At 34.4% G+C, this 18599-nt stretch overlaps 2 protein-coding genes across 2 annotated transcripts; one reads left to right on the forward strand and one right to left on the reverse strand.

Annotated features, from left to right (window-relative positions):
• The first annotated feature begins 7001 nt into the window (after positions 1-7001).
• LOC121225275 (multiple organellar RNA editing factor 3, mitochondrial) lies at positions 7002-9052 on the forward strand. The gene is made up of 7 exons (XM_041109515.1): positions 7002-7449; positions 7531-7628; positions 7941-8003; positions 8100-8292; positions 8371-8474; positions 8562-8627; positions 8708-9052. Exons 1-7 carry the CDS (start codon positions 7109-7111, stop codon positions 8854-8856), a joined length of 1014 nt encoding a protein of 337 aa, XP_040965449.1. The 5' UTR covers positions 7002-7108; the 3' UTR covers positions 8857-9052.
• Positions 9053-15019: 5967 nt separating this feature from the next.
• Positions 15020-17410, reverse strand: LOC107943029 (2-hydroxy-6-oxo-6-(2'-aminophenyl)hexa-2,4-dienoic acid hydrolase). The gene is made up of 8 exons (XM_016876756.2): positions 17046-17410; positions 16782-16874; positions 16328-16536; positions 16105-16249; positions 15933-16005; positions 15718-15864; positions 15503-15628; positions 15020-15415 (listed from the first exon to the last, which is right to left on the reverse strand). Exons 1-8 carry the CDS (start codon positions 17285-17287, stop codon positions 15326-15328), a joined length of 1125 nt encoding a protein of 374 aa, XP_016732245.2. The 5' UTR covers positions 17288-17410; the 3' UTR covers positions 15020-15325.
• Between the last annotated feature and the right edge of the window lie 1189 nt (positions 17411-18599).

Raw genomic sequence — 18599 nt, forward strand, 5'->3', positions numbered from 1 at the left:
CGTGCTGCTTTTGACAAAGGGTACTTGTGAATTAATATTCGAAATGTTACTGAATTAATATTTATCGACTATACAAAGAGGACGGAGGCCTTATGAAGTTATGGTTGATTCTTCAAAGGGTTAACTCTAAAAGAGGGTCCACATGCAAGTGGACTGCAGGAGCAGCCCGACAGATTCCGGATTGGTTGTTCGAAGAAAAACCCTCGAAACTCCAATTCTGTGCTTGAGAGTAACTGATGAAATGAGAACCCTGGGTTCATCTGTTAGTTCATTCTTTGGTGTGAATAGAAGAGATATCATTCTTTTAAAAAAACCAGATCCCCTATATGTTGATAAGTCAAATTAAAAAGGGGTTGAAAAGTAAAAAATGGGAGGTGCAAGTGGCACCGAAAGAAAAAAAAAGTGATAGGCAAGTTGTTTAAAGTTGAATGGGATAATTGCAATTTTGGTCCCTAATTTTTTAGGCCATTTGCAAGTTAGTCCCTGAACCTCAACTATAAATAGGCCTAACCATTTCTCATTTCAACCATCCCAACCAATCTTTCTCTCTTAGTTTTCTCTCTTCTCCCATTTGAGAATTCTTAAGGAATTCTATTTGTTTGTAATACTTTGGAGATAGTAAAGTTATCATCTGGTGTTAGTGCCCGAGGACGTAGGTATAATTTACCGAACCTCGTTAAATCTCTTGTGTTCTTTCTTGTCCTATTTTTCTTTCAATATTTGAGGGTATAATAGTAGTATTTAATTGTGCTATTAAATTACTATAGAAGGGATATTCTGTCTAAGGAAAGACTTGGTATTTAAGAGATCCATGATCCACCTCTCTTCCCTGGGAATTGAACTTTGTGTGATTTTTTAGTACAATAATTTACACGCTTCCGACCCTATTGGAACAACAAGTGGTATCAAGAGCCGAAGGTTAATCGTAGTATGCTCTGTGGTTGCAGTTTAAACTGATCTTCCACATCAGAAAAGATTTCCTTAGGTATATTGAAAGATTATGGAGAAAACGGTCGGTGTAGGAGCTTCAACATCGTCCATGTGGACAAGACCGACAATTGCAAATGCAAGATTGGCCGTGGAGATCTTTGATGGCACGGGCCATTTTGGTATGTGGCAAAGTGAGGTTCTAGATGCCCTTTTTCAGCAGGGTCTAGACATTGCCATTGATGAAGAGAAACCAGATGATGTACAGGAGAAAGATTGGAAGGCGATCAATCGGTTGGCATGTGGCACAATTCGATCATGCCTTTCTCGAGAGCAGATGTATGCTTTTTCAAAGGAGACTTCTGCAAATAAGTTGTGGGTGGCACTTGAAGAAAAATTTTTGAAGAAAAACAGTCAAAATAAGCTCCACTTGAAGAAAAGACTGTTTCGCTTCACATACGTCCCAAGTACCACAATGAATGATCATATCACCAAATTTAATCAGTTAGTCACTAATTTGCTGAATATGGATGAGACATTCAAAGATGAAGATTTGGCTTTGATGCTGTTGGGGTCACTTCCTGAGGAGTTTGAGTTCCTAGAAACTACTCTACTTCATGGCAGGAGTGATATCTCTGAGCGAAGTCTGTGCGGCCTTATACAGTTATGAACAGAGAAAGAAGGACAAACAGAAAAACTCAATCAGAGATACAGAAGCTTTAGTAGTCCGAGGTCGTTCATACACTCGGAAGAAAACTCAAAAGGGGAGATCAAAGTCAAAGTCCAGACTCGGGAAAGATGAATGTGCTTTTTGTCATGAGAAAGGCCACTGGAAGAAAAATTGTCCAAAGCTGAAGAATAAGGGAAAAGCTGCTGTAGATGCTTGTGTTGCAAAGCATGATACTAGTGACTCTGAACTATCACTAGTTGCATCATCATCGTCGTTCCATTCAGATGAGAGGATATTGGATTCAGGTTGTACCTTTCATATGTCCCCTAACCGGGAGTGGTTCTCTGATTTAGTAGAACTAAATGGAGGAGTTGTTTATATGGGCAATGACAATGCCTGTAAAACTGTTGGGATAGGTTCAATCCAATTAAAGAATCAAGATGGATCAACCAGAGTTCTGACTGATGTTCGGTACGTGCCCAGTTTGAAGAAAAATCTCATCTCATTGGGAGCCTTGGAATCCAATGGTTCAGTTGTTACTATGAGAGATGGGATTTTGAAAGTGACATCTGGTGCACTTGTGATATTGAAGGGCATCAGGAAAAATAACTTGTATTACTACCAAGGTAGTACAGTTATTGGAGCAGTCGCTACAGCTTCCGGTAACAAAGAATTGGACTCAATGCAGTTGTGGCATATGAAGTTGGGACATGCCAGCGAAAAATCCTTGCAAATTCTGGCAAAGTAAGGATTGTTGAAAGGTGCAAAGGCTTACAAATTAAAATTTTGTGAGCATTGTGTTCTGGGAAAGCAAAAGAGAGTGAAATTCGGTACTGCTATCCATAATACAAAAGGTATTTTGGAATATGTTCACTCAGATGTGTGGGGGCCTTCCAAGACACCTTCATTGGGAGGAAAACACTACTTTGTTACTTTTGTTGATGACTTTTCCAGAAGAGTTTGGGTGTATACCATGAGAACTAAGGATGAAGTGCTTAGAGTTTTTCTTAAATGGAAAACTATGATCGAAAACCAGACTGGCAAGAAAATCAAGCGGCTTAGGACGGACAATGGAGGAGAATATAAAAGTGATCCGTTCTTCGATGTGTGCCAAGAGTATGGTATTGTTCGACACTTCACAGTTAGGGATACACCACAGCAGAATGGATTGGCAGAGCGTATGAATCGAACATTGCTTGAGAAAGTTCGATGTATGTTGTCCAATGCTGGGTTGGGCAAGCAATTTTGGGATGAGGCTGTGACATACGCTGGCCATCTTATTAATCGTTTGCCATCATCTGCATTAGAAAGAAAAATTCCTATGGAGGTATGGTCTGGAAAACCGGCTACAGATTATGATTCCTTACATGTGTTTGGAACCACTGCATATTACCATGTAAAGGAGTCAAAGTTAGATCCGAGGGCAAAGAAAGCTCTCTTTATGGGAATCACTTCTGGAGTGAAGGGATTTCGTCTTTGGTGTTTAAGCACAAAGAAAATGATCTGTAGCAGAGATGTTACCTTTGATGAATCTGCCACATTGAAAAAGGTAGCAGATAAAGATATTCAGACGAGCAATACTCCACAGCAGGTGGAGTGTACTCCAAAACAGGTGGAGTTTGAGCAGATGGGGATTTGCCCAGTTAATAAGTCTAATTCTCCAGCCACAATGGAGGAATTAGAGGTTGAAGAGGTTCTGACCCAAGAACCACTAAGTACACCAGAACCAGTTGCAGTTGCAAGGCCACGGAGAGAAATTCGTAAACCTGCTCGATTTACTGATATGGTGGCCTACGCCCTTCCCGTTGTTGATGATATTCCTATCACTTATCAAGAAGTAATGCAAAGCTTAGAAAGTGATAAATGGAAAAGCGCCATGGATGAAGAAATGCAGTCTCTCCGGAAGAACAATACTTGGGAGTTGGTGCAATTACCGAAAGGTAAAAGGGCAATCGGATGCAAGTGGGTATTCGCAAAGAAAGATGGATCTCCTAGCAAGAAGGATATTCGCTACAAGGCAAGATTGAAAGCTAAAGGCTACGCTCAGAAGGAGGGAATTGACTACAATGATGTATTTTCCCCTGTTGTGAAGCATTCCTCCATTAGAATTTTGTTGGCCTTGGTAGCACAGTTGAATTTGGAGCTAGCTCAACTTGATGTTAAGATGGCTTTCTTGCATGGTGAGTTAGAAGAGGAGATCTATATGACTCAGCCCGAAGGATACACAGATGCTGGTGGTAGAAATTGGGTTTGTAAGCTTAACAAATCGCTATATGGATTGAAGCAATCCCCGAGGCAGTGGTACAAGCGATTTGATAGCTTTATGAGAAGGCAGAAGTACACAAGAAGCAAATATGACAATTGTGTATATTTGCAGAAGCTGCATGACGGATCTTTCATTTATCTACTCTTGTATGTTGATGATATGTTAATCGCTTCAAAGAGCCAAAATGAGATAGATAAGCTGAAGGCTCAGTTGAATCAAGAGTTCGAGATGAAAGATCTAGGTGAGGCTAAGAAGATTCTCGGCATGGAGATAAGTAGAGATAGACTGAGAGGCAAGCTTTGTTTAAATCAGAAGCAATATCTGAAAAAGGTATTACAATGTTTTGGTGTAAATGAAAACACAAAACATGTAAGTACCCCACTTGCTTCTCATTTGAAACTTAGTGCTCAATTATCTCCGAAGACTGAAGATGAAAGAGAATATATGGCGAAAGTCCCATATGCTAATGCAGTTGGGAGTTTGATGTATGCGATGGTGTGTACGAGGCCTGACATTTCACAAGCTGTTAGAGTTGTGAGCAGGTATATGCATGATCCTGGAAAAGGACATTGGCAAGCTGTGAAATGGATTCTACGGTATCTTCGAAAAACCGTAGATGTTGGTTTAATTTTTGAACAGGATGAAGCACTTGGTCAGTTTGTAGTTGGATATGTTGATTCCGACTTTGCTGGTGATTTAGATAAACGTCGTTCAACTACGGGGTATCTGTTTACTCTTGCGAAAGCCCTAGTGAGTTGGAAGTCTACCTTACAGTCTGCAGTAGCTGTGTCTACTACAGAGGCAGAATATATGGCAGTTACAGAAGCTGTTAAGGAGGCTATTTGGCTTAATGGATTATTGAAAGACTTGGGAGTTGTTCAAAGTCACATTAGTCTATATTGTGACAGTCAGAGTGCTATTCATTTAGCGAAAAATCAAGTCTATCATTCAAGAACCAAGCATATCGACGTAAGATATCACTTTGTGCGGGAAGTCTTTGAAAAAGGAAAAATTCTACTTCAGAAGATTCCGACAGCAGATAATCTCGCAGATATGATGACCAAGGTGGTAACAACAATCAAGTTTAATCATTGTTTGAACTTGATTAACATCCTGAGGATTTGAGCACCTTTAGGTGTATGGCGCTCGAGAGCGCATTTGGAGGCACTACAAAAGATAGCTTTATCGAATTTGGGGAGTTGAAGGAAGTGTGTGAAGATGTGATTATCCTAATCAAATCTTCAAGGTGGAGATTGTTGATAAGTCAAATTAAAAAGGGGTTGAAAAGTCAAAAATGGGAGGTGCAAGTGGCACCGAAAGAAAAAAAAAGTGATAGGCAAGTTGTTTAAAGTTGAATGGGATAATTGCAATTTTGGTCCCTAATTTTTTAGGCTATTTGCAAGTTAGTCCCTGAACCTCAACTATAAATAGGCCTAACCATTTCTCATTTCAACCATCCCAACCAATCTTTCTCTCTTAGTTTTCTCTCTTCTCCCATTTGAGAATTCTTAAGGAATTCTATTTGTTTGTAATACTTTGGAGATAGTAAAGTTATCATCTGGTGTTAGTGCCCGAGGACGTAGGTATAATTTACCGAACCTCGTTAAATCTCTTGTGTTCTTTCTTGTCCTATTTTTCTTTCAATATTTGAGGGTATAATAATAGTATTTAATTGTGCTATTAAATTACTATAGAAGGGATATTCTGTCTAAGGAAAGACTTGGTATTTAAGAGATCCATGTGATCCACCTCTCTTCCCTGGGAATTGAACTTTGTGTGATTTTTTAGTACAATAATTTACACGCTTCCGACCCTATTGGAACAACACTATACACATTTTAAAAAAAATATCATCTTGTACCATACTCTTGTACAAAATTGGCTTAACTATATGAATACAATTGGTCAGGCATTGAAATGCAACATTATGGTACATGTAAAAGGAACTCATAAAGAGAACTTTGGGTTGCTTTTCGATATGCTATATAAATTATGTACAGTGTGAGAGCTTACGATAGCCTTTGCAAAGGAACATTGTGATATGTCTATAACGGATAAAGGAGCAGCAACAAAAGCTCCACCATCAGTTCAAATGGTTGTGGAAGCATTAGCCGGAGATTTAGAATGGTGAGACACGAATGATTCTACAAATGGATTCACAAGATGTGGAGCTTCATCCTGCATGCACATTAGTAATACAACAATGAACTATCATATTTGTTAACAGAAAAACCTGTCGAACCATAGTTTCATGAGAGAGCAAACCTGAGGGCAGTGGCCAACATTGGGGAGGACAACAAAGTCTTCTACAGTATCGAAATCCACGTAGGCTCTTCTGAGTTCGATGCTTTCCCATGATCCTTGTCACCTCATGCTATCAAGGTGTAGGCGATGAGAACAGAAAAGACCATACTACAATAATTTCAACAACTCAATGACTTAAAAAAAACCTTTCGAATAATTAAATAATATTTTGTAACTTTTTAAAGTTTATGTTTCATTCACTAGGATGGTAAGTTTTTTTCTTTTTTAAAGTTGATCAGTACCCATTAACTAGTAGAAAAATATACTTTAGATCCAAGTTGATATGATGGCTAATGTTAGAGATTGGAAAAGAAAATAATTTAGATTTTGGTTCATAAATTCACGATGTTCAAAGTTGTTTTATAAAAAAAAAAGAATTAGGTTTAAGTGATGAGAACAAAAAAGATCATACAACAATGATTTTAACGGTTTAATACTTAAATAAAAACTTTGAAATAATTAAATAAATATTTTCATGACTTTGAATGTAATTTAAATTATTTAAAATAAATAGTATTGTTAAATATAAATATCAAATAATAAAATTTGAAAATCAATCAACAAGTGTAAAATATTTAATAAATGGTATAATTTTAAAAGAGACATAAAAATTATATCAAGTGATAAATATATCTTGATTCTTGAAGATTTTATCCTAAATTATTAAACACATTAAATAAGTCAATAATGATTAGATTACGATAAAATAATTATTTAAAAAATAAATATATTTATTAAAAGATTATGTAAAAGGATAAAGTTAGAAGATTTAAATTTCAGGAATTAAATCTTGATATAAATATTAATACAAATTTTTAAAAAGAAAAGATATGATTTGATATTCACAAAATTTCTGTCTTTTCTAATAATAAATCGGTGAACTATCTAGTAGTGTGGAAGAACCAAAGCTTATTATCAGAGAGAACCTGCGTTGCCGGAACATGGCTTGCCTCACTGCCCGACGATCACTATCAACTCTTTTAAGCCGCGCCCTCACTTCTTCTTCTTATTCTTCCTTTCCTTCCTGTTCTCGCCTCACTGTTGCTTTCCTCAACAAAACCTTAGTTTTTATCCCCGATGCAACAAAAATCCTGACCCGAACCAAGACATACGGGTCCGACTACTCGCCTTTTCGTGACCCTTCCCGATTACCATCGGTTTTCCTAGATGGCCATAATTATGAACATTGGCTTATCATTTTGGAATTCCCAGAACGCCCAAAACCTTTGGAAGAAGAAATGATCGATACCTATGTTAAAACTCTCGCTTCTGTTGTCGACAGGTTTTTAAATTATAATTATTCCTTCAGATTTCATTAAATTTGGGTTTTCTTTTTCTTTTTTTGTTCATTCTGATCTTGTAGTGAAGAGGAAGCGAAAAAGAGAATATACTCTGTCTGTACAACGAGGTATACTGGGTTTCGTGCTTTTTTCTCTGAGGATTTGGTCGAAGAACTTGGAGGTAATATCATTTCCCATTTACTAGGGTTTAGGGTTTACATGATTTTCCCTTTTTATAGTGTAATTGGAACAAGAAATGGGTTTTTTTGAAACAGTGGGTTTTCAGAAAGAAGAAAGAATTAACATTGGTTTTCATTGTGTGTGATGTGTTGCTAGCTGTTTTAGGGTTTTAAACCTCCCATGTGATTGCTTTCTATATTAATTTATTAGGGTTTAAACGGTTTTCCCCAATTGCTTTTGTGAGTGTTGTTGAACTTACAATTGATGAGGCATCCACTTTGTTCTAAAATCAATTGGCATTATGTTTCTATAGAGTTTCCTCGTGTACGCTGGGTTTTACCAGTTTGGTGTTGGAGCCGAGATCATTATTATGCAGGTGGGTAGTTTAAAGATGAAGTTTGCTGCTTATAGCCATTGAAGTTCCCATTGTCAACAAATTTAATCTCTTTTTTATTGGTGGACTGATTACCAGGAGATTTGTTTGTTGATGGGAATGTCTTTCATAGACCGCAATTTCCATGGGTTGGCATTCCAAATAGCAACCACAGAGTTGGAGGATGTGGTGATCATGAGCTTTGGCTTATCACTTTCGAATTCCGGGAAGAACCTTCCTTTGAAGAAAAGATTGATTTCTATGTTAAAACCCTCGCTTCTGTTGTCGGCAGGTTTTTCATTCCTTCAAATTTGCGTTTTTTTTCCTGGAATTTGAGAAATGGGTTTTATTTTTCTTTTTTTGTTTGTAGTGAAGAGGAAGCGAAAAGGAGAATATACGCCGTAGGTGGTAGACTAACGAGGTATACTGGGTTTCGTGCTGTTATTTCTGAGGAGATGGCTTATTTACTTGGAGGTAATTGCATTTCTCATTTATTAGGGTTTACATGGTGTTCTCGTTTATTAGGGTTCAGTGTTTAGAATTGGTATTATGTTTTTCTAGGGTTACCTCTTGTAAAAGGCGTTTATCGGGATTCAGAGGTCGAATATCACGAAGATCTTCATGGAGGTGGGTAGTTTAAAGAATTCAAGATGATATTTGTTGCTCACTGCCATTGTCAACAAATTTAATCTCCTTTTTCTTATTAGGGGATTTGCTTGTTGATGGGGAAGTCGTTCTTAGACCAACCATAAAGGATTTTGATGGAGGCCGATTAGTACGTTTGGTGGCGGACCAGATATTAAACGATATTTATATTCGCAAAATGGATGAAACCAAAACCGAAACCGAGGGCTAGGACCAGATCTTTTCCGATTTGGTGGATTCATAAATCTCTTTATTTAATTTTTTTAATTTATGTGTTCAATATTAGAAGAGTCATAATTATTTGAATTATTAATTCGTGTAATCTCCATTCCTAATGAATACTTGTTGTTATTATTTAAAATATATAATTTTGATTATTTATAAATCTATTCTAATATCTTTAATCATCATCTCATTGTAGTCTAAATTATTGGTAATTTATGTTTTAATTTCTGAATTATTCCCGCCAACATTGGGGAGGACGACAATGTCTTCTACAGTATCAAAATCCCATGGATCCTTATCACCCCATACTTTTTAATTTTTTTTTCCAAATGAATGATAGTATAGATATATTATTGGTTTAATATATCATTTGGTACTCAAATTTGATATATTCTCTTAATGTAGTAGTTATGGTATTTTCTTTATTCAATTTTGGTACCTAAAGATAATGATTTTAACTTTTTAGTATTTAATTTGGGCTCTAGGATGGACTTAATGAAAATTGATTACTAATATTATTAGATTTAAGTATTTCATGAATTTATTAATAGAATAAATTTAGTTTTAATTATGAGTTTTTTAATTTGTTAAGTACAATTCGATAAATCATGATTTAATTCGGTTTTTAGAGTTGATTTGTTAACACATTGGATCAAAAAATAATATAGGTATCACATTAAAAAAAGATGTTAAATTGAAATGCCAAATTTTAGTTAATTTTACAGTTTATTATTTACAGTTTATCTATACAATATATTAAAAGTTAATTTTAGTTATTAATCGAGCTCCAATTAAAAAATCACCAAATATTCTATATTTTATAAAATAATTTTATATACACCATAGTTTTTTTATTTATATATTTGACATGATTTGTACTTTATAAGAATTAAAGTGTGTGATGAATAAAAAAGAAAAGCAAATAAGGACACTGTACTGTAACCATGATGGCACATAGGCATACCAGCTAAGCTTCCAAAATTCTTTTATTTTTATTTGGTATTATAACTTACCTGATCCTTTTAATTTTTTAAAATATATATTTGAATTTTTTTAAAACAAAATAATAAAAAATAAGATATTTTAGTATGATAAACTTGAATCATTGATCACTTATTTAGATTTCATAATTATTATTTTAGAAAAATTTTGATAAATTTTTTCAAAAATTACAAATTTTAAAATTTTTATAAATATTTTGAATTTTAAAAATTATTTTTCAAATTTTAAAAATTACTTTTTTTTTTGTAATTTTTTGTTAACAGAGACCAATTTGCTTATTTTTAAATTTGATAGGGACCAAACAGTATCTAAACTAATCTGTTATTCGAATTATTCGAGTTACATTTATTCTGAAAATCGTTGAATAGCCATTCAGGGGCGGAGGTGCCAAATTGGCTATTCCAACCTCTCCACCGAATGATCTTCTTTTCCCTTTCGAATATACCCTCAGACCGAAAACTACCCATGCAATGCAATTGAGCAATAAACTGTCTTAAAAATAAAACGTTATATTTGTGTAAATTAAGCATCAATTTGACACTTATTCACGAGCTAAGTCAAAAAGTGACCAAATTGCATTAAATGAATTGTTTTATTATTTAAATTAGTAAATTGAATGAAATATTGATTTATATCAAGATTGAGTGGAAATTCGAGAAAAATGGAAAATTTTCAAAATGTCCCTGAATTTTGGTATTTCTGTAATTTAGCCAGGTAAGTTCGTGTAACTTGAATTATATTCTTAAATGCTTGAAATGTATGTTATTGATGTGAATATAATTTGAATGTTCATTGTATGAAAATTGATAAAACATTGATATATTTGATAAAAAGGGAATAATGCATTGAATGGATGAATGAATGTTTATCACACTATCCACTAATTCTATCGGTAATTTTGGATGTTTTGATTCTGGTTATAATAGCACGTATGAGTTAAATTGGCCAACGTTAGCTCATTAATGTTTTGATTTTGATTGATTTTAAATATGAATGCTTGATGAAATAAAATGTCTGTAAATTAAATTGTAAACTCTGGTAATGCTCTATAACCCTATTCTGAGATGGATACGGGTTAGTTGTGTTACAGATAGAGGCATTCATGCTTCGTTTGGTTCAATGTAATGGCAAAGCCATTACAGGACGGTTCCAATTTCTATAGTAAAGCTGAGGTTTGGTTCATTGGAAAGCTTAAAACGTCGAATGGCGATTATATCTTTATTCCGAAAATCGTTGAATAGCCATTCAGGGGAGGAGGTGCCAAATTGGCTATTCCAACCTCTCCACCGAATGATCTTCTTTTCCCTTCCGAAAATACCCTCAGACCGAAAACTACCCATGCAATGCAATTGAGCAATAAACTGTCTTAAAAATAAAACATTATATTTGTGTAAATTAAGCATCAATTTGACACTTGTTCACGAGCTAAGTTTATTATTTAGTTTAGAAAACGGGCTAGGCTTCGGGTAAAATTTTTTTGGCCCGGGCTCGGCCCGGCCAGAATTATATATTAAATATATTTTTTTTATTTTTAATCAAATATACTTTTTAACTTTCATGTTTTTTCGATTGCTTTTTAGGTTACCTTCCTTTCTAATTGTCGAAAATTTAATTTAGCTTACAATTTATAGTTTGTTATAAAATTAAATATTGGTTAATGTATAGATATTCTGGTTGGTTGACTATATTTTGCAGGTTTTTTATGCTATTTTGGTGTTGTAAAATTTAATATGGGCCGGGCTCGAGCTTAGCAATTTTCTTTCGGGCCGGGCTTGGACAAATTTTTAGGCCCATATTTTGGGCCGTGCTGGGTCTGGGCCTAGAAAACGGGCCTAAAATTTTGTTTGGACCCGGCCCGACCCATGATCACCTCTAGCTATATCTATATACCCTCTTTACTTCAAGCTAAAAGCTATAGAAACACACGCAAAAATAATTACTAATAATTTTTTTTACTTTTAAAATAAATCATAAATTCAATTATACAAAAAATTTAATGGAATATCTTAAATAATTATTTTATAGTTTTATAATAATTAATCTCCACGCTCATTACTGTTATTATATTTAATATATAATTTAATTTCACCGTAATCGAAATTAATCTTTATCTTCAATTCAAATAAACCAAACTCTCTAATTTTCGACTCAAGCTTGTAATTATCAAGCAAATCAAGTTCGAGTATTCTGAGCTTACAAACCTAATTAAATTAACTTTTTAAAATAAATATATATTTTTTATGCACATATAATTTGGAATTTCAAAATAATTAAAATCTAAATCCTACAATAAGTATCAACATTGAAACTAATCTGTTCACCCACAACAGCTTGGGCACTAGAAATCATTCCCCCTTTACAAAATGCATCCATCACTATGTTATACGTGTTAATATCTTGATTTTATCAACAAGACCCTCCTTATGGAGTCCCTTCTCACAAAGAAAGCTAATGACCTCAGTATAGGTTTCAACATCATGTTTGAAACCTTACCTTCTTTGCACAATCTCCTAATCAAAGCTCCAATAATTTGAAAATTAGGCCAGAAACCTGAGGTGACCATTTTAAAAGCTCCAATAATATTGGGTTCGGGCTTCTATTTGGCAATTTGTTTCTTGTGTTTTTTGTTTAGATGATGAGAAAGGAAAGTCAAGATGAATGAACAAGTTTGATTTTTATTTTATTGGTTTGTTATGTTCATGTTAGTCTGGTAAAAAGTCTTAAACTGGGTCTGAGGATTTAATCTGTACTTCTCCTTTGCTGGAATTTACTTTTTTTTTATTTTATTTGGAAATTATTTGTTTGGTTGTTGAGAAAGGAAGGGAAACTAAATCATGATATATATATTTGTTTGGATAATGAGCAAAGCAAGTGATAGTTTGTTTCTTACTTATATTGTTTGACTTTGTTAGTTGTTTGGTGCCAGAGCTGGAAGCCCGAATCAAGAAGTACTCAGAAGGGAATCTAGAGGCAATCCTTCCAGTTCTTCACGCCATTTTGCAGAGAATGTTGGCTGGGAAGCATGACGAGGCGGATGAATTGCGGAGAAAGCTGAAAACCCATGGTTTTTGCAGAAAATAAGTCTCATTTAGAACCTCGGGTAAGATTTTTTAGTTCGAGCTCGATATGAATATTCAATGTTTTTATATAAAGAATGAGTTCCTGGTAAAAGGTTTGCATTTCTTGTTATTAGTAAAATTCAATTTTCATTTATTTAATCTCCAATTTCATTTGTGATTCGTTTGATTTTGTTGATTTAAATTTATCAAATATTGTTTTCTTCATTTATGTTATTCATCTTTTAATGGAAATTTTTCAATTTTGATTTATTTAATATCCAATTGCAGTTTAGAATGTCATTTGTTTTGGTTTGGTTATTTTAGATTTGTCAAATATTTTGTATATATTTGGGTACTATTACAAGTTTAGAAATTAAGTGAGGTGATGTAATAATTAGGACTCAAACCTACTAACATAATTTTTCAAGTTCGGACCTAACAATCGGGTCTAAAATTTTGTTACGGTCTAGTTTGATACATCGACAATTCTACTTTGAATTAAGAAAGCCCATAATTAAAAATTTTAGGAATTCAATCTTTATATAGATTTGAATTTTAAAATTGGATACACAAATAAGAAATTAGATCAAAAGAAGGAAGTATATGATATGATATGACACAAAATTTCTGTTTTTTAAACAATAAATCAGTGATCTTGTGGTCTTTTTTACAATCTCAATCTAGTAGTGTCAAAGAAACAAAACTTATTATGAGATTGAACCAGCGTTGTCGGAAAATTGCTTTCGTCGATGCCCGATGATCTCTATCAACCCTTTTAAGCCGCGCCTTTATTTCTTCTTCTTCTTCCTTTCCTTCTCGTTCTCGCCTTACAGTTGCTCTCCTCAACAAAACCCCAGTTTTTATCCCTGAAGCAACCAAAATCCTGACCCGAACCAAGACATCCAGGTTCGGCTACTCGCCTTTATATTTGAAAGCCTTATGAAGTCTACCTTGATTTATATTCAAAATGTTACTGAATTAATATTTATCCACTATACAGATAGGACGGAAGCCTAATGAAGTTATGGTGGTAGACAGGAAGTTCATTTACAAGCAAACTGGGAAGCCTGTCCATTCCCTTGAAGAAACTGGCAGTGCTAAATGGTTTTTTGTCCTCAGTACATCGAAGATATTGTACGTTGGTGTGAAGAAAAAGGGTACATTTCAAAATTTGAGTTTCTTGGCAGGTGGTGCTACCATTGCTGCTGGAAGATTAGTTGTTGACAATGGCGTCCTTAAGGCAGTTTGGCCACACAGTGGACATTACCGTCCGTTAGAAGAAAACTTTAACGAAAGCTTTAACAACTTCATTTCATTTCTAAGGGCGAACAATGTTTTCATTTCTAAGGGCGAACAATGTAGATCTTAACAATGACAAGGTAAAAAAAGGTACTATTCTTTTTGCAAATGAAAAGAATGTGCTGATTATTGTTGCTGATAATGCTTGTTTTTGTTATATTCAGATGACTCCGGTGGATGAGGAAGGAAACTTGGCTGGCAAGCAAAGAAGCAGTAACCATCTTAGATGTAACTCGTCTGAAGATGACTTTAACTTCGAGGCTGAGGAGATCAATTTCAAAGACTCGATCGATCAAATACGATAGTTGATTCATGGGGAACATGAAGCCGAGTCAAGGAGGTTCCACAGCCTTAGCTGAAAACAATGTAGCTTTTGTGCCTAGTTGTAATAAAGATAATTCGATTGGATTCATCTTTGGTGGATGGTTATGCAATAGAGGAGGAAACCGTTAGTTCGGAACTGGATTGGTATGAAAATCATGCAGATAATGAGGTGGAAGACCCTTCCTGATGAATTGATTCTTTAAAGGGTTAGCTCTAAAAGAGGATCCACATGCAAGTGGACTACGGGAGCAGCCTAACAGATCCCAGATTGGTTGCACGAAGAAAAACCCTCGAAACTCCAATTCTGTGCTTGGGAGTAAGTGAAGAATTGAGAACCTTGAATTCATCTGTGCTCAAGACGAACATTTTGTGAAAGAGAAGCATCCATTCCTAGAGTGCAGTATTATAAAGGAACACTTGCAGCCACAAGTCCATTCTCTGTTAGTTCATTCTTTGGGGTGAATAGAAAAAATAATATAGGACTTGCTTTTTCATTCTTTTAAAAACCAGATCTCTGTACACATTTTTAAAAGAAATCATGTACCACAGTCTTCTACAAAATTTGTTTAACTATTTGAATACAATTGGTCAGGCATTGAAATGCAACATTATGGTACATGTAAAAGGAATTCATAAAGAGAACTTTGGGTTGCTTTTTGACATGCTATATAAATTATGTACAGTGTGGGAGCTTACGATAGCCTTTGCAAAGGAACATTGTGATATATCTATAATGGATAAAGGAGCAGCAACAAAAGCTCCACCATCGGTTCAAATGGTTGTGGAAGCATTAGCTGGAGATTTAGAATGGCGAGACACGAATGATTCTACAAGTGGATTCACAAGATGTGGAGCTTCATCCTGCATGCACATCAGTAATACAGCAACGAATTATCATATTTGTTAATAGAAAAACCTGCCGAACAATAGTTTCATGAGAGAGCAAACCTGAGGGCAGTGGCCAACATTGGGGAGGACGACAAAGTCTTCTACAGTATCAAAATCCCCGTAGGCTCTTCCAAGTTCAATGCTTTCCCATGGATCCTTGTCACCCCATGCTATCAAGACAGGACACTGCAAAAAGAGAAACAAGCAACATAAACTAACATGGAAACTGAAGGGAAAAGAAGACGGCATACGAGAAATCAGTTTAAGAAACTTACTTCAACCTGCGGAAGTAATTCCTCAGGCAGGGGACCACCTGAGTAGCATATGAACTCAAGAAAAACATCAACAGCGCCAGGTTCAAGTCCTGGATGTAGGATAATCTGAACTAGTTCTTCGGTCACTTGAGAGGTGTCATGGTAACACTGAAATGAAACACCACAATCAAGCAAAGATTAATTCATTTCTTACAAAAGTCATCATAGGATACTACCTGACAAAGAATACTTCTAACAGACTCTGGAGTGGCAACGGATCCGAAGAAAAGTTTGCCGACTGCAGTGTTCCTGCCAAGATATCATTACTGCCTGAAAAATCGATATGGCTAGTGCAACATTTCTAAACTTGAATGGAAAAATAAAAATGGTTCCATATCGTTTTTTTACCTAAGCAAACTTTGAAATGACGCGATGAAAGGTCTTCCAAACCATGGTTGCTTTTTGACATGAAGCATGCGCAGAGATATATTTAATAGGAATAAACCCCTACAGATCTCCGGTTTTGCGACTGCAGCTTGAAGGCCAACCAGTCCTACATGATGACACCCATTATTATACAGACATAAGCATCAAGCATAAAGTGAATTAAAACACTAATAAGGGAAATTACCTCCAATAGAGTTACAAATAAAGAAAGCTTTGTCTTTAACCACACTGCTACAAAAATCATTCAATTGGGAACCCCAAGTCTCGAATGTATAGAATGAGTCCCCAACTTCACGAGGATTCGGTTTGTCCGAATATCCATAGCCAATAAGATCAATTGCGTATACCCTATGTGATTTTGCTAGAACAGGAATATTTTTCCTCCAATGATTACTGTAGTAAGCAAAACATTAGAAGAAATGACAATTAAGGATGAACACATGGAATCAAGTTATTTAAAGGAAACCTTTGAAACAAGTAATAATTGATACACATCTGAAACATGCATATACAAACTGCACATGCAGGCAATGGACAATATGAAAAATACAAAAAGCAGAACTATATTGAGCAATGTTGCAATTCACAGAAACCAATCACTTGTTTGCAAATGAGAAGAAAAATTCAATTATGCAGACCTGTTTGCTCCAAAACCATGTACTAAAACCAAGGCAGGACCGCTACTCCCAGAACACTGATAGCGAATAGAATAGCCCTTCCAGTTCCATGTACTACAGAAACGATAGATACAATGCAACAACATCAAAAAATTAAAGAAAAATTTAGGGTCTTTTAAATCATAATTTACCATCCTTAGAAGGCAACCGCAAAATTCCCTCTAGAAAGCTAAAAAGTCAAACAGCTCAAGTAGAAAGAGATACAAAAGAGATACAAAAGAGTACCAAGTATGAATTTGAGGCTGGGGGTCGGTGCTATTGGTGTTGGTCTTATGGTGAAGTTGACCACCCGCGGCGGTTGTGGGGTGATCACTTGAAAGGGAGCATAGAAGGAAGCCAGTAGGCCTGAACCGAGAAAGGTTGAGAGTGGCGGTGGGAATATGGGTTCTTGCAATGGAGGAGAATGGGAATTCTGGTTTTGAGAAGGGGAGGGTGAGAGAGTTGAAGGTTGCTGCTGCCATTAGCATTTAGCGGAGAGAAACAAGGGGATTGGGTGTTGGCAGTTGCTTGTGCATTGCGAGGACCCTGAGGACTAGTGGTTAACAAAGGGAAAGGGGGTGTTATTATTAACCAATGTTGGGTGTTGGTCCACGTAGCTGATAATGAAATTCTCATTTATTATAATCTGCATGCCATCTGCAATTTACTTATTTTTATATTAAATTTTTTAAATATATTATTTGATTTTACATTTTATATATGATATTTATTTTTTATTAAATTTGGTACACGTATTTAATAAAAATTATATATTTTAGTTTTGATCTATATAAATTATATAATTTTATCTATTTTCCTTTAGAAAAAATTATTTTATATATCGTCACTAAAGCACAATGAATTGTTTGTTAAAAATTATAATTATTGAAGGAGATTAAGTCTCGAACCTTCAACGAAAGATACTATTCCACTAAATTTTTTTGTCTTTTTTAAGGAACGCCTCGATTAATGTAAATAATATATTATATGAGAAATTTTTTAATTTTAAAAAAAGGGTCAAAGAATGATAAAATTTGAATTTGTATTATTATTATTTAAATTGTTAATTCGTATTATTTAAGTGAATAGAAACTTTAATCACCATTTCTTATTTATTGTTGTTATTATATAAAATATATAATTTTGGTTTTGATAACAATTTAATAAATACATAATAAATAATAGAAAATAAATATGGGTATCATTAATAAATTTCTAATTGTATTAAAGTGATTATTATCTGAAATATTTTATTAGTTAGAATATAATTATTAATTATTTATAAATTTATTTTAATATCTTTAATGGTAATTTTTATTTTTTAATTATCATCTCATTGTCTCTCCATTTAAACTCAAACGCATACAACATTAGGTTAAATTATATTTAAGGTCACTCAACTTAGTAAATTTATGTCATAGTCATTGGATTTAGGGACGAATCTAGGGGACTGGCAAGAACCTCGACCCTCACTAAAATGGAAAAAAATTTCATTTAGGCCATTTAATTTTTTTAATTTTAAATTAGGAAATGTAAAATTGTACTTTATCCCTCTGAAAAATAATAAAATTTTTATTTAATCATTTAAAATTTATAAAAATATAGGCTATTCAAATGTTGAAATTGTAATTTTCCTATCATAAAAATTACAATTTAATTTTGGCCTTCCCTACAAATATTTTTTTTTGCCTTTGCCCATGATTGAATTATTCAAATGTTTTTATTTAAATCACTAGGTTATTAATTTTTTTCTCCTTTAAAGTTTGGCTAACTAGTTTCAATCGATGATTCAACGATCAA

This window comes from Gossypium hirsutum, chromosome D13 (assembly GCF_007990345.1).
Source record: "Gossypium hirsutum isolate 1008001.06 chromosome D13, Gossypium_hirsutum_v2.1, whole genome shotgun sequence".
Lineage (NCBI taxonomy): Eukaryota > Viridiplantae > Streptophyta > Magnoliopsida > Malvales > Malvaceae > Gossypium > Gossypium hirsutum.